Here is a 14,523-nt window from a genome sequence, read left to right as displayed (position 1 = left end):
ACAGAAGTGGTGTTATATAAACAGATATATATCTATTTCAATAAAATCGTCATAAAAGTTTTGGTGGTTTAACATGAATAAAGATAATTACCCAGTATACAGTTCAGCACACATAAATAACGCAGGTACTCGCTGAAAATACCGGCAATTTTTTTGCTAGTCGTATGACCACAAACCAATTGCAAGAACAGTTATTAGATTATGCAACCATTTACGATGACTATTCTTGCCCTGATCTTTTCAACAATATCGCCTTTAACACATGGAACTCTGCACCAGGCTTTGGAGGAATGTCGAAGCAAGTTTCCTGGTCAGGAATTATTAGCTAGTGCTGTACTCAAAATATTGAAACTTCGAGATCTCTCCAGAGCTTTGAAAAGGTAGTATTCCTGAAACAAGACCAGGGCAAGAAGGTCATCGTAAGTAATCATCTACCATGACTAGTGTTCATTTGAAATTCCTCGGGACCCCACCTTACAGATACTTTGTGGCCCGGCCTTACAGTATACAGTATTTTCCATGTACAGTACCTGTGTGTCCACTGTACACGTAAAGTAGTAGGTGGTCTGCTCAGATACTGTTATAATGTATCAGCAGAACATAGTTTGTAGACGCTTAAGTGTTGGAAGCTTATTTGTAAGTGTTGTGGTCTAATTCAGGAAACTTTCTTAAGTACTGCTGAGATTTAGCTTCATTCTTTTACCTGTTGTCGTAAGTGGGGAATCAAATACACTGCTAAGACCAAGCAAATATAAAATTCTTTATGGGCTCTTTATTACCACAAACACTTGTAGAAGTGATGGTTTGAATGGGATTCAAGCACGAGTTGGCAATTATTACACCCACAGATCTCAGTTTCATTACTGCATCAAACCTCCACTACACTTAATAAAGGTAAGACATATATCTTCAGGGATTATGCTTCAGCACTGTAGCTCACTCTCCCGGCCCACTAAGCCGCTGTGTTTCAGTACTTCACTCCTCTTTTCTTTTAGCAATACACATTATTAAGGGAGTATACACAAGGGTTACAGTGCCATGTCAATTTGGTACATCTCTTCTAGTCAGTATTCACTCCTGCATGAGGTCTAGGCCGGGGTTGGTCCTGCATGGTGGTGGTGGTGGTGGTGGTCTTAGCGTGGACAGACTTCCTAGCCTTAGCTAGGATGCTCCTGAGACGTGTGAGCGGTGAAGAAAAGTTTCAAGGTAATGAAGGAAGCCCCCAGGAACAGCCCCATCTGCCTCTGGAGTCACCACCAGGAGACACATCTGACTGTTAATTGACAAGGTGGTCATCTGACCAAAGAACTTATCACACACACACACACACACACACGGTTGTACTTGGAACTTCCAAGCAGCTTGAGATTCGTGGACCCACAATATACTCACTAGACTGGACTCAGACAGCATCGTACGGAACGACAAGGGATTCATTGAACATGCTAACAGAGGTTTACAAGTGACTGATCAAAACAACTGAATTTGACTAACCCGATGAACCAAACGTTACTCTAGAACCACACTGTGCCTGAACCAAACGTTACATACTGAACCACACTGTTACTGAACCAAACGTTACTCACAGAGCCACACTGTTACTGGGCAAACGTTACATACTGAACCACACTCATTACTGAACCAAACGTTACATACTGAACCAAACGTTACTCCACGAACCACACACTGTTACTAGACAACGTTACATACTATGGAGCACACTGTTACTGAACCAAAACGTTGCATACTGAACCAACGTTACTCACCAAACACTGTTACTGAACCAAACATTACTCACAGAAGACTAACAGACGTTACATACAGAACCACACGTTACTCACAGAACCACACTGTTACTGAACCAAACGTTGCATACTGAACCACACTGTTACTGAACCAAACGTTACTCACCCAGAGACCACTGTTACTGTTAAAACGTTATACTAGACACACACTGTTACTAGACTGGCATTGCTCACAGGCCACTGTTACTGAACCAAACATTTACATACTAGACCACTGTTACTGAACCAAGCATTTACATACTGAACCAAACGTTACTCATTCACATATTTACTGACCAAACGTTACTCCCCAGAACCACACTGTTACTGAACCAAACGTTACATACTGAACCACTGTTGCTGAACCACACTGTTTACTGAACAAACGTTACTCACAGAACCACACACTGTTACTGAACCAAATATTACACACTGAACCACACTGTTACTGAACCAAACATTACATACAGAACCACGTTACCTACAGAACCACATTACATACAGAACCACACACATACAGAACCACACATTGCCTACAGAACCAAACGTTACATACAGAAACCACGTTACATACAGAACCACACGTTACCTACAGAACCAAACGTTACATACAGAACCGTTACCTATAGACAAACGTTACATACAAGAACCAAACGTTACGCCACAGAACCAAACGTTACATGCAGAACCACGTTATACAGAACCACATTTACATACAGAACCACGTTACCTACCGGTGCATTACGCTGAAACCAAATGTTACTTAGAACCAATCGTTACATACAGAACCGCACGTTACCTACAGAACCACACGTTACATACAGAACCAAATGTTACTTAGAACCACACGTCACATACAGAACCAAACGCTACTTACTGAACCAAACGTTACATACAGAACCAAATGTTACTTAGAACCAAACGTTACATACAGAACCAAACGTTACATACTGAAACAAATGTTACTTAGAACCACACGTTACATACAGAACCAAACGTTACATACAGAACCAAATGTTACTTAGAACCAAACGTTACATACAGAACCAAACGCTACTTACTGAACCAAACGTTACATACAGAACCAAACGTTACATACAGAACCAAATGTTACTTAGAACCAAACGTTACATACAGAACCAAACGTTACATACTGAAACAAATGTTACTTAGAACCACACGTTACATACAGAACCAAACGTTACATACAGAACCAAATGTTACTTAGAACCAAACGTTACATACAGAACCAAACGTTACATACAGAACCAAACGTTACATACCGAACCACACTGTTACTTACTGAACCAAGTGAAAATAGTTGATACTCTCTCATGGTATTCAGTATAGCCCAGCTGTGCGTAGTAAACATTTAACATAGAGACGGTCTCACTGCGGAGTAAAACACGTTGGTTAATGTTCGGCTATGTTATTTGTCCGTTAATGTGTAGGTTAGTGTGACATGGGGATAATTTATATGTATTAATAGTGATAATTCCTATGTATTAATAGTGATTATTCCCTTGTATTAATAGTGATAATTCCCTTGTATTAATAGTAATAATTCCCTTGTATTAATAGTGATAATTCCCTTGTATTAATAGTGATAATTCCGTTGTATTAATAGTGATAATTCCGTTGTATTAATAGTGATAATTCCCTTGTGTTAATAGTGATTATTCCCTTGTGTTAATAGTGATTATTCCCTTGTATTAATAGTGATAATTCCCTTGTATTAATAGTGATAATTCCTATGTATTAATAGTGATAATTCCTATGTATTAATAGTGATAATTCCCTTGTATTAATAGTGATAATTCCCTTGTGTTAATAGTGATTATTCCCTTGTATTAATAGTGATAATTCCCTTGTATTAATAGTGATAATTCCCTTGTATTAATAGTGATAATTCCCTTGTATTAATAGTGATAATTCCTATGTATTAATAGTGATAATTCCGTTGTATTAATAGTGATAATTCCCGTGTGTTAATAGTGATTATTCCCTTGTGTTAATAGTGATTATTCCCTTGTATTTATAGTGATAATTCCTATGTATTAATAATGATAATTCCTATGTATTAATAATGATAATTCCTATGTATTAATAGTGATAATTCCTATGTATTATTAGTGATAATTCCTATGTATTAATAATGATAATTCCTATGTATTAATAGTGATAATTCCTATGTATTAATAGTGATAATTCCTATGTATTAATAGTGATAATTCCTATGTATTAATAGTGATAATTCCTATGTATTAATAATGATAATTCATATATATATATATATATATATATATATATATATATATATATATATATATATATATATATATATATATAGAATATTTAAAAGTTAAAAAATATATATATATATATATATATATATATATATATATATATATATATATATATATTATTTTTTAAACTTTTAAATGTTCTTCATAGCTCTAGAGAAGTAAAAAAACTAAAATTAAATGTAACTATTAACTAACCTAACCTAACAATAACAACAGAGGCGGTAACAATAAACAGAATAAGTATCACAACAACAGAACAAGTATCACAACAACAGAACAAGTATCACAACAACAGAACAAGTATATCACAACAACAGAACAAGTATCACAACAACAGAACAAGTATCACAACAACAGAACAAGTATCAACAACAAAAAGATCATATCACAACAACAGAACAAGAACCAACAACAGAACAAGTATCACAACAACAGAACAAGTATCACAACAACAGAACAAGTATCACAACAACAGAACAAGTATCACAACAACAGAACAAGTATCACAACAACAGAATAAGTATCACAACAACAGAATAAGTATCACAAAAGAACAAGTATCACAACAGAACAAGTATCACAGCAACAGAACAAGTATCACAACAACAGAACAAGTATCACAACAGAACAAATATCACAACAACAGAACAAGTATCACAACAACAGAACAAGTATCACAACAACAGATCAAGTATCACACCAACAGAACAAGTATCACAACAACAGAACAAGTATCACAACAACAGAACAAGTATCACAACAACAGAACAAGTATCACAACAACAGAACAAGTATCACAACAACAGAACAAGTATCACAACAACAGAACAAGTATCACAACAGAACAAGTATCACAACAACAGAACAAGTATCACAACAACAGAACAAGTATCACAACAACAAGGGATACATTTAATAATTCAGTAACACATGTAGGTAACTTTACACAGGTGCTCAAGAAACACATGAAACTCAAACACGGGGAAGTTATAACGTCTTAGTGAGTGTTGTTATTACTTGGTGATAGAGACGCCTTCCTGTGCCTGCAATGTTTCCTTCAGTAGTGTGGTGAAGCTCTGTTGTTGGGTGATGGATGTGGTCTGACACAGCTTGTTCCAGCCTGAGAGAGAGAGAGAGAGAGATGAATGGTGTGGCGTAGATGATAATTGGTAGGAGAGAGAGGAGAAAAGAGAAAGAGAGAGAGTGAGAGAGAGAGATGAATGGTGTGGCGTAGATGATAATTGGTATGAGAGAGGAGAAATAGAGAAAGAGAGAGAGAGAGAGAGTCTGACATCAGATTCCAGTTTGTTTAGAATAGGAAAACTGGATTGTATTTTCCATGTAATTAGTGATTCTTAGACAACATATTATTATTAAAACACCCAAAGCTGTTAACCTTATGTAGAACAATATATTCTAGTTTACTTTAACCTTATTGAGTTAAATGAGGTGTTAGAGGTCAATAAAATGAGATGTTGAGGTCAATAGATATAATGAGGTGTAGGTCAGTAAATGAGATGTGTTAGAGGACAAGATATAATGAGGTGTTGGAGGTTAAAAATGAGTTGTTAGAGGTCAATAGATATAATTGAGTGTTGGAGGTCAGTAAAATGAGATGTGTTAGAGGTCAATAGATATAATGAGGTGTTGAGGTCAGTAAAATGAGATGTGTTGGAGGTCAATAGATATAATGAGGTGTTGGAGGTCAATAAAATGAGGTGTTAGAGTCAATAGATATAATGAGTGTTGAGTCAAAATGAGATGTGTTAGAGTCATAGATATAATGAGGTTGGAGGTCAGTAAAATGAGATGTTAGAGGTCAATAGATATAATGAGGTGTGTGGAGGTCATAAAAATGAGATGTGTTAGAGGTCAATAGATATAATGAGTGGGAGGTCAGTAAAATGAGATGTGTTGAGGTCAATAAAATGAGTTGTTGGTTACAGATAAAATGAGGTATGTTGGTGGTCAAATATGAGATGGGAGCAATAAAATGAGATGTGTCGGAGGTTAATAAAATGAGGTGTGTTGGAGGTCAATAAAATGAGATGTGTTGGAGATAAAATGAGGTGTTGGAGGTCAATAAAATGAGATGTGTTGGAGGTCAATAATATGAGGTGTGTTGGAGGTACTGTACTGGTGTTGAGTTTGAGGTGCTCCAGAAGACACGTCTCCATCCTGTCCTCCTTGTTCCTATGGTTGAGGACGTCCTTAGGCCCACACTCATCTGCAGGCGAGAGGTGTCCTAGTCACTGATAGTTCGACGACAAATAACCATTAACCCGCACTTGTCATTTATTAATCCCCGCCAGACGATTTTGTTCAGCTTAGGGTAACCTCCCGCTGTTAAAGGGTTAAACTTAACCTAGAATAAGAGTCTAGGAATTAATAAAAAAAACTGAACTAGTTATGTTTTTACTATATTATTATCATGGCGAGTAGGGAAGCTGTCTGGTAGGATTTTGGTTACTTCATTAGTTTGGCGGATTTTGAAGAACGTCCTGACGAGGGTGAGGTAACAGAGGTTGTATTCTCTGTGTCTCTCACCTGTTGTGTCGTTAGGGAACCTGTAGGGTAGAGTGGAGCAGTTGGTGAGGGCGAGGGGGCAGGTTCTGTAGCGGATGTGGTAGTACAAGTTGGACCCGGTAAGGGCCTTCTCCTCCTCCTTCATCTCCCAGAATTGTTGCTCCGTCACACAGGTGGAACGAGACCACGGCCACACCCCCAGGTACCGCTCACTACGGTCCAACTGAGAAGAGATGGTGAGAGTCCTTGAGGAGCGGGAGGTAAGGCGAGGATTGGGTATGTGTCTGTGTGTGTTGGGGAGACAGGTACAGTGTTTGTATCTTCGTCAATATTCCCAGCCTATACACGCACTCTTCCCATCTTACCTTCCCTTTGAGCCCCACATTACTCCTCCAGTCCCCAGCCCCATAAAGTGGCCTTAAAGACCCACCGTTGTGACGGAGAGGGCGACGGACACAGCGGTGTTGGGGGAGATGCGTAGGGCCTGCATGTTGGTGGCGACGGTGGGGGTTAGGTCAAAGTTGGAGAGCGAGACGTGGATTCCTTCCTCAGCCAGGGTGATCGTCGACACCACGTTAGTATCGTACTCTGGTGGAGGTGAAGAGGGTAGACCAGTCAGCCCACGTTGTTAGTGTTAGAAAAGACTTACTATTACTACCCATGTTTCAATAATACGACTACTAATAACGGGACCCAGGATGGGAACAGCAGTTATTCAATATGACTTGCATGGTCTCAAGCAGGCTACCAGTGTAAGTAATATTTAGAATTATAACGAGACCCCGATCCTAAAACGGTATCACGCTTGCGCATCCAGCTTGTTTTCTGAGGGTTGGAAAACTCCCGTGCAGTTGGATTTGCTGTAGCTAAGCTTGAAGTATGACCGGGGTCATATAAAACTGCTAACTCTTATTTTAAATAAATATTTGATAACTTCTGCCTTTAACCTGGTATAATTGGTAAGCAATAAGGAGTATGGTGAATATTAATGGTTTAATTACTATTTACCTGACTCATTTGGTTGTCGTCTGTAAGGATTCCGCCATGTTTGTTGTTATGGTTTGAGGGACTGAGGTTGGAGATGAACATACTGTACGTGAGGTGCGTGTGTGATAGTCCTGTTAGGAGACGGAGTAAATCTGACCGGAGGTTGGAGGAAAAATGCACAAGTGTGATAGCCCCTTAATGGTAAGACAAATTTGAGGGTGTTGGTGGTGCGGCGTAACACAATTATATATCACTACTGTTAAGGTTTGAGTTTTGGCCCAGGACACATGGGAAGGATGTTACCTAGTGTGACCTTACCAAACTTCACAGGTTCCTCCTGTACAGTACTAACACTGGAATAGAATAACAGAACAGACCAACAGCCCGAACGATTAGTAAACTGATAAGTGGTGAAATGGCAAATAACTTAATAATTAATAATATAAAGATGATAACAATAACCCACATGCAGTAATAAACCAACCCATATATTCTTGACTGTTAACAGGAAAGGATCCTGTGGCCGCCTATGAGCCCAGTTATGGACTGGTTGAGGTGGAGGGTGGCGCCCTGCGTCAGTGTGGTGTAACACAACCCCAGCGTCGTGATGGTGGGGCTGAACAGGTCCCGGCAGCATTCATTGCTACACATCACCAGGTTAGCCATCAGTTAATAGTCTTGTATGGTTATTGCTTAAAGCTACACAACAATTTTTATGTCTTATATGATGTAATATAATTATTACTGCAGTTCAACAGCTACAGTGTTTGGGCAGTACACTACGTCATACACCAAATACTAACAACTGACAATTAAGAGATACATATCTGATTCTACATATTATTGTAACACCCAGCCTGGTCAAGGCTCTACGTACACCGGTATACCCAGTGGCGTAGCTACTGGGGGAGAAAACACCCCCTTGAGAAAATTCGGGGAAATAATGTTACATACAGGTAATATATATATATATATATATATATATATATATATATATATATATATATATATATATATATATATATATATATATATATATACTATTAAGATGTGATGTATTTCTTTGTGTATGAACCTCTGTCCCGCGTGGCAGTGAGAAATAATACCACCCTCAGTGTCAAGACCTGAATGAATTACTCACAATAGGCAAACTGTACTACAAGCTTTGTCAATAAATTTGTTAAACTTAAAAAAGAAGTAAGGCGCTCCACCAGCACCAGATGCCACACGTACAGAACACGTTTATTCGTACAGGACTGTTTACATATTTCATCTTTGTCCAAGGGGCAACACCGCAAACGGCTCTCGCTCTTTTTTTGTTTTCATTTAGACCTTCACCCTTCTTTAAGGTAAGATTTTATGCGTAGTTAGCGAATTGTTGATCGTTACCGCGCGTTTTCCACAGTTCAGCACCAGTGTGTTTGGGGAGGGAAAGTAAGGGAAGCACAGTGAAGGTAAGGAAAAAATCCTAGAATCGTCACTGGGTTACCGTGAATCAGGCGCTGTTACAACACTTTATTGCGCGGTATTAACATCTATAACTGAGCTATTTTATTATTAGTAATTCGTAAAACATAATACAAAAGTAACAACTACTCCGAAAAAACTAACCTGTAGCGATCCTTACGAGGGCTGAAACATCCTACGATCACCTCTTCACCTGTTCATAGAAAACGAATACACAGAAAACCAAGGTTAGTAAAGGGTAACCATAGCAAAATTTATAAATTGTCTCTAACATAAATCAGCATTAGGTGCTGTAGGTTTGTTATTATTCTGGATGTGCCTTCGCTGGCGTAATAATTATAAACAAATAGAGATTAAATAATATTAAAACACTGTAACACAGACAGATAAGTGAGGCAGACTTTCTCTCATAACTCTGCCAACAATCCTTCAGTTTTAATGTTGTCAGAGGGCCGGGGTTCCTCTCAGTTGTATAAAGTCGTCTGGTGTTAGCCAGAATGAAATAATAAGGGCTACTGTGCCCTCTAAAGTGTTAAAGGCCTTCGTTGTTGGAGCCCAGTAATATCAATATACCAACAAAAGACTACAATGTAAACTTATCAGCCTCACTTCCTCCTTATTTTCACAGTTACTGTAACCACTCACGAGGGGGACAACAGGGTGACCATCTCGCTCAGCGTTAGGTTGTTCACCTTCAAGTAGTCGTCCAGCTCGTCGTTGAGGACCTCCCTGCGCCGGGAGTCGAACCAAGGATTGGCAACATCAGGGCCCCGGATGGCCAGCTGTAGGTAGGAGGCTAAGGTTTTGCTGACGTTGTACTCTGAAAAAGTTTCGAATAAGTCAGGGAACTTCAGGGATGGTCAGGGGAAACCATGGAGCAGATTATAGAGGATTGGAAACTCATCGTAGATCATGGCGTTACCTTCAGAGGTAAGGAGAATGACTTTAATTGACCCCAAAATATTTCAGTGTCCTCACGTTAAGGGTTCATTAACTTATCTTAAACAAGGTCATCCTCTCTGGTACTCTACAATATCCATCATTGTGCAGAAAGACTGTGTGTGTTCATCAGAGTTAGTTGAGTTTACTATGTGTGTGTGTGTGTGTGTGTGTTTTCTATGTATACAAACACAATTTTCTGTCGTCACTCACTCTTCATCTTGGACTTCCAAAACCCCGAGAGGCTGCAGATGGTCATGAAGGGGACCCTCATACCCGAGCTGTGCAGGTCGTGGTAGATGACCTGGGTGGAAGGCCGCCGGGTCACCAGGGCAGAGTAGGTCACGTCGTAACACGCAGACAGAAGCAGCACCAATCTGGAGGGTTATGGTCAGGTGAGGGTTGTGGGCAGGTGAGGGTTGTGGTCAGGTGAGGGTTGTGGTCAGGTGAGGGTTGTGGTCAGGTGAGGTTGTGGTCAGGTGAGGGTTGTGTCAGGTGAGGGTTGTGTCAGGTGAGGTTGTGGGTAGATGAGGGTTGTGGTCAGGTGAGGTCGTGGTCAGGTGAGGGTTGTGTCAGGTGAGGGTTTGGGGCAGGTGAGGGTGTGGTCAGGTGAGGGTTGTGGCCAGGTGAGGTTGTGGTCAGGTGGGGTTGTGGCCAGGTGAGGGTTGTGGTCAGGTGAGGGTTGTGGGTAGATGAGGGTTGTGGTCAGGTGAGGGTTGTGTCAGGTGAGGGTTGTGGGCAGGTGAGGGTTGTGGGTAGATGAGGTTGTGTCAGGTGAGGTTGTGGGTAGATGAGGGTTGTGGTCAGGTGAGGTGTGTCAGGTGAGGGTTGTGGGCAGGTGGGGTTGTGGGCAGGTGAGGTTGTGGTCAGGTGAGGGTTGTGTCAGGTGAGGGTTGTGGGCAGGTGAGGGTTGTGGCCAGGTGAGGGTTGTGGTCAGGTGAGGGTTGTGGCCAGGTGAGGGTTGTGCGGAAACTTTTACAATGTAATTTCTTTCTCAAACGAGCTGAAACTTGGTCAATGTTCACCCAGAGTAAAGATTCCTATTGAGAACAAGAACAAAATCGAATCATGCAAACTGGTCAATAAGTCCCCTTTTGTAAACATTGAATTCAAATATGGTTGCGGCGGTTCACAGTTTCCCGTTTTCCTGTGCTGCTCACCCTGTCATAGTGACGAAGAGCCAGAAGAGTCGAAGGAGGAGGTGTTGCTCTTCCTTCACGATGTGGTTAAAGCCGTGAGCTGTCGTCTTGTTGCAGAACTCCCTGGTGATAGGGGGAAGGGAAAGGTGGTGGTACAGTACAATCCAGTTTATAGGTCCTGACACACCAGTAAACATTGAGGTGAAGGAACAGTGATCATTGTGGTGATTGGTTTTGGTGTTGTTTACTTGAAATGATAATAATTAGTGAGGAATAAAGTACAGTGATACCTCTTGTGTTTATGTTATTACTGTGTTTCAACAACTAGGGTTATGGTAACTCAGAATAATTTTATATTTTTGAGTAAACCGGAAAACATATGACACCAAGTATTTTTAGAATTACGCAAGTCACGTCCTGAACACAAAGAAAGTTATGACACATTCATTTCCTTACATAACAAGCGTGGTCATGATGGCGGTGCGATTCTCCGGGAAAGACCAATAAGGAACATATGAATCACTTAAGACGTAAAGAAGGATTTTCTTTTGGTAATTGATAATAATTTCGTAATAAAAGTGTACTGTAATTACTATTGAGATATTTTATATGGTTATTGATCAGTAATGATTAATCGCAACGCCTTCGTCTTCAAGATCCGGACAAATAGATAGAATTTACACGTTTCTCTACAGCACCACAGCCAAACACTCCTCCACCTACACTAGCGCATCCTGGGCTCCCTGGGTCATATCAGAGGCCTGCTTTATGATCCCTCTCGTGGTCTTCGTCAGGTCATCTCGAGAGCACCCTCTGTGCAGGCGGCTCTCCTCGTCCTCTTTCTTTACGTCGATGTCTTTTGGTGTTTTACTCTCTTGTTTTACTTCCTTCAACCTTTTCTCAACCTTCTCCTCTCCCTCTTCCTCTTCAGTCCTCGGCGGTGTGGTGCTTTTGGTAGTCAGGGACCTGCCCGGGTACACGGTGTGGTAGGCGGGCGGGTCGTCATCAGCCTTGGCCGCCATCTTAATCGCTGCGGTTTAAGGGAGTGATTAATTGAGTATATGATTACCTAATTACCATATCTAATGACTTTTTCATTGATGACCTGACGGACTTATTAACACTCGTCTAGTGCTTCCTGTGGTTATCTGCTACGCAAAGTTTAATTGACTTTATTCACTGGTTGTAATCTCTCCATCTGGTTCCCGATTATTACCTTAGTTGCTTATTTAACAGCTACTCGTGCTAGCCAGAGCCACAGCGATACGTCCACCCCCTCAGCCTCACCACACTAAACTGACCCATCCAGGCGACCCAACAGGTACCACCACTTCACCCACGCCCTCTTATGTGAGGATTACGACCTACGCTGCCGGGCTCACCATTTAAGCTCGTCGTAAATTACCCGACTGATATAAACTTCAACTCTTGTTTTTTCTTGTTATTAGTTGTAGACCAGGATGTGTGTGGTGGGGGGGGGGGTAGGTTAGGTTAGGGTATGTATAGTTTTATTTTACAGTATTTGTCTTCTTATTTTCCTCTACATAATCTAACCTAAACCTAACCTAACGCTAAACTATCCTAATCTAATCCTAATCTAACTTAACCTGACTTAACCTAACCTAATCTATCTTCCCCAGTCAGTGTTTAAAATGATTTAATCTTAATGATCAATCGATCTTTATTCTTACACGGGGAGGGGGAGGAGGAGGTCTCGAGGCACTATTATCATTCGTTGTTGACCTGAGGACGTGAGCCAGAAGCAATAACCAGAATAAGTTAACAGCATTATACACGTGTGGGTCTCTCATGAGTGGTGCTCTCCCTGGAAGCCTCTGAATGTCCCTCTTATCACACACACACACACACACACACGCTGGTGCTTCCTCCACTCTTGTGCTGGGCCCTAACGTCAACAACAACCGCTCCTCCGCTTTCTACCACACCCTCCAGGGAACGTTACTATGAGGTGTGTAGTTAGGTTAGGTTGTGTTTGGTTAGGTTAGGTTGAGTTTGGTTTGGTTAGGTTTGGTTGGGTTTGGTTAGGTTGGGTTTGGTTTGGTTAGGTTTGGTTGGGTTTGGTTAGGTTTGGTTGGGTTTGGTTAGGTTGAGTTTGGTTGGGTTAGGTTTGGTTGAGTTTGGTTGGGTTAGGTTAGGTTGAGTTTGGTTGGGTTAGGTTTGGTTGGGTTAGGTTGAGTTGGTTGGGTTAGGTTAGGTTGAGATTGGTTGGGTTGGGTTTGGTTAGGTTTGGTTGGGTTTGGTTGGGTTGAGTTTGGTTGGGTTGGGTTTGGTTAAGTTTGGTTGGGTTGGGTTGGGGTTCGGGTTTGGTTGGGTTAGGTTTGGTTGGGTTAGGTTGGTTTGGTTGGGTTAGGTTAGGTTGGGGATTGGTTGGGTTGGGTTAGGTTGAGTTTGGTTGGGTTAGGTTAGGTTGAGTTTGGTTGGGTTTGGTTGGGTTAGGTTTGGTTGGGTTAGGTTGAGTTTGGTTGGGTTAGGTTAGGTTGAGATTGGTTGGGTTAGGTTAGGTTGAGTTTGGTTGGGTTAGGTTAGGTTGAGTTTGGTTGGGTTTGGTTAGGTTGAGTTTGGTTGGGTTAGGTTAGGTTGAGTTTGGTCGAGTTTGGTTGGGTTAGGTTAGGGGTGGATAAGGGAGGTACAGTATGGCTTAGTGAGGTTACCCAGTGTGTTATATTGCCTCTCCAACGACTCATCCTGGATTACCTCCCGCTACCTCGTGCCAGGAATTTATGAGTCGCGTTATGAGACAAGTGTATGAGGTGAGGTGATTTACGTCCTATGAGGGATAACAACGCTAATGAAAAAAAAAAGATTTCTAGTTTATATAGAGATAAGATAGATAGATAGGAAGATAGGTTAGGTTAGCGATAGGTTAGGTTAAGTTAGCTTACCGTTACGTAGGTTAGGTTAGTTTAATTTAGCGCTAGGTAGTTTAGGTTAGTTTAGTTTAGAGCTAGGTAGTTTAGGTTAGTTTAGCGCTAGGTAGTTTAGGTTAGTTTAGTTTAGCGCTAGGTAGTTTAGGTTAGTTTAGCGCTAGGTAGTTTAGGTTAGGTTAGTTTAGCGCTAGGTAGCTTAGGTTAGTTTAGCGCTAGGTAGTTTAGGTTAGGTTAGTTTAACGCTAGGTAGTTTGGGTTGGTTTGGCGCTAGGTAGTTTGGGTTGGTTTAGCGCTGGGTGGTTTTAGGTTAGGTTGGTTTGGCGCTGGGTGGTTTGGGTTAGTTGGTTTAGCTGGGTAGTTTCAGGTTGGTTTGGCGCTGGGTGGTTTAGGTTGAGCTAGTTTGGCTCTGGGTAGTTTTAGCTCTGGTGGTTTAGGTTGGTTTTGGTTTGGCGCTAGGTAGTTTAGGTTGGTTTAGTGCCGGGTAGTT

At 41.0% G+C, this 14,523-nt stretch overlaps 2 protein-coding genes across 3 annotated transcripts; one reads left to right on the top strand and one right to left on the bottom strand.

The window, feature by feature from the left end:
* The first annotated feature begins 1,166 nt into the window (after positions 1 to 1,166).
* LOC121867036 (GATA zinc finger domain-containing protein 14-like) lies at positions 1,167 to 5,091 on the top strand. Its single transcript, XM_042366779.1, has 2 exons — positions 1,167 to 1,206; positions 4,346 to 5,091. Exons 1-2 carry the CDS (start codon positions 1,167 to 1,169, stop codon positions 5,089 to 5,091), a joined length of 786 nt encoding a protein of 261 aa, XP_042222713.1.
* A 16-nt stretch (positions 5,092 to 5,107) lies between these two features.
* Positions 5,108 to 12,436, bottom strand: LOC121867029. 2 transcript variants are annotated; one of them, XM_042366772.1, is made up of 11 exons: positions 12,365 to 12,436; positions 11,872 to 12,178; positions 11,170 to 11,271; positions 10,223 to 10,386; positions 9,714 to 9,890; positions 9,215 to 9,263; positions 8,088 to 8,246; positions 6,982 to 7,204; positions 6,638 to 6,839; positions 6,228 to 6,317; positions 5,108 to 5,210 (listed from the first exon to the last, which is right to left on the bottom strand). In XM_042366772.1, exons 2-7 carry the CDS (start codon positions 12,168 to 12,170, stop codon positions 8,105 to 8,107), a joined length of 933 nt encoding a protein of 310 aa, XP_042222706.1. In that variant the 5' UTR covers positions 12,171 to 12,178; positions 12,365 to 12,436; the 3' UTR covers positions 5,108 to 5,210; positions 6,228 to 6,317; positions 6,638 to 6,839; positions 6,982 to 7,204; positions 8,088 to 8,104. The 2 variants fall into 2 exon arrangements, with proteins under 2 accessions (XP_042222706.1, XP_042222705.1); XM_042366771.1 differs by having other exon boundaries at positions 7,047 to 7,204.
* Positions 12,437 to 14,523: the final 2,087 nt, after the last annotated feature.

Source organism: Homarus americanus, unplaced genomic scaffold, assembly GCF_018991925.1.
Source record: "Homarus americanus isolate GMGI-L3 unplaced genomic scaffold, GMGI_Hamer_2.0 scaffold48226, whole genome shotgun sequence".
NCBI classification, from domain to species: Eukaryota; Metazoa; Arthropoda; class Malacostraca; order Decapoda; family Nephropidae; genus Homarus; species Homarus americanus.
The sequence above is the reverse complement of the archived record's forward strand: the minus strand, read 5'-3'. Positions and strand labels throughout refer to the sequence as shown.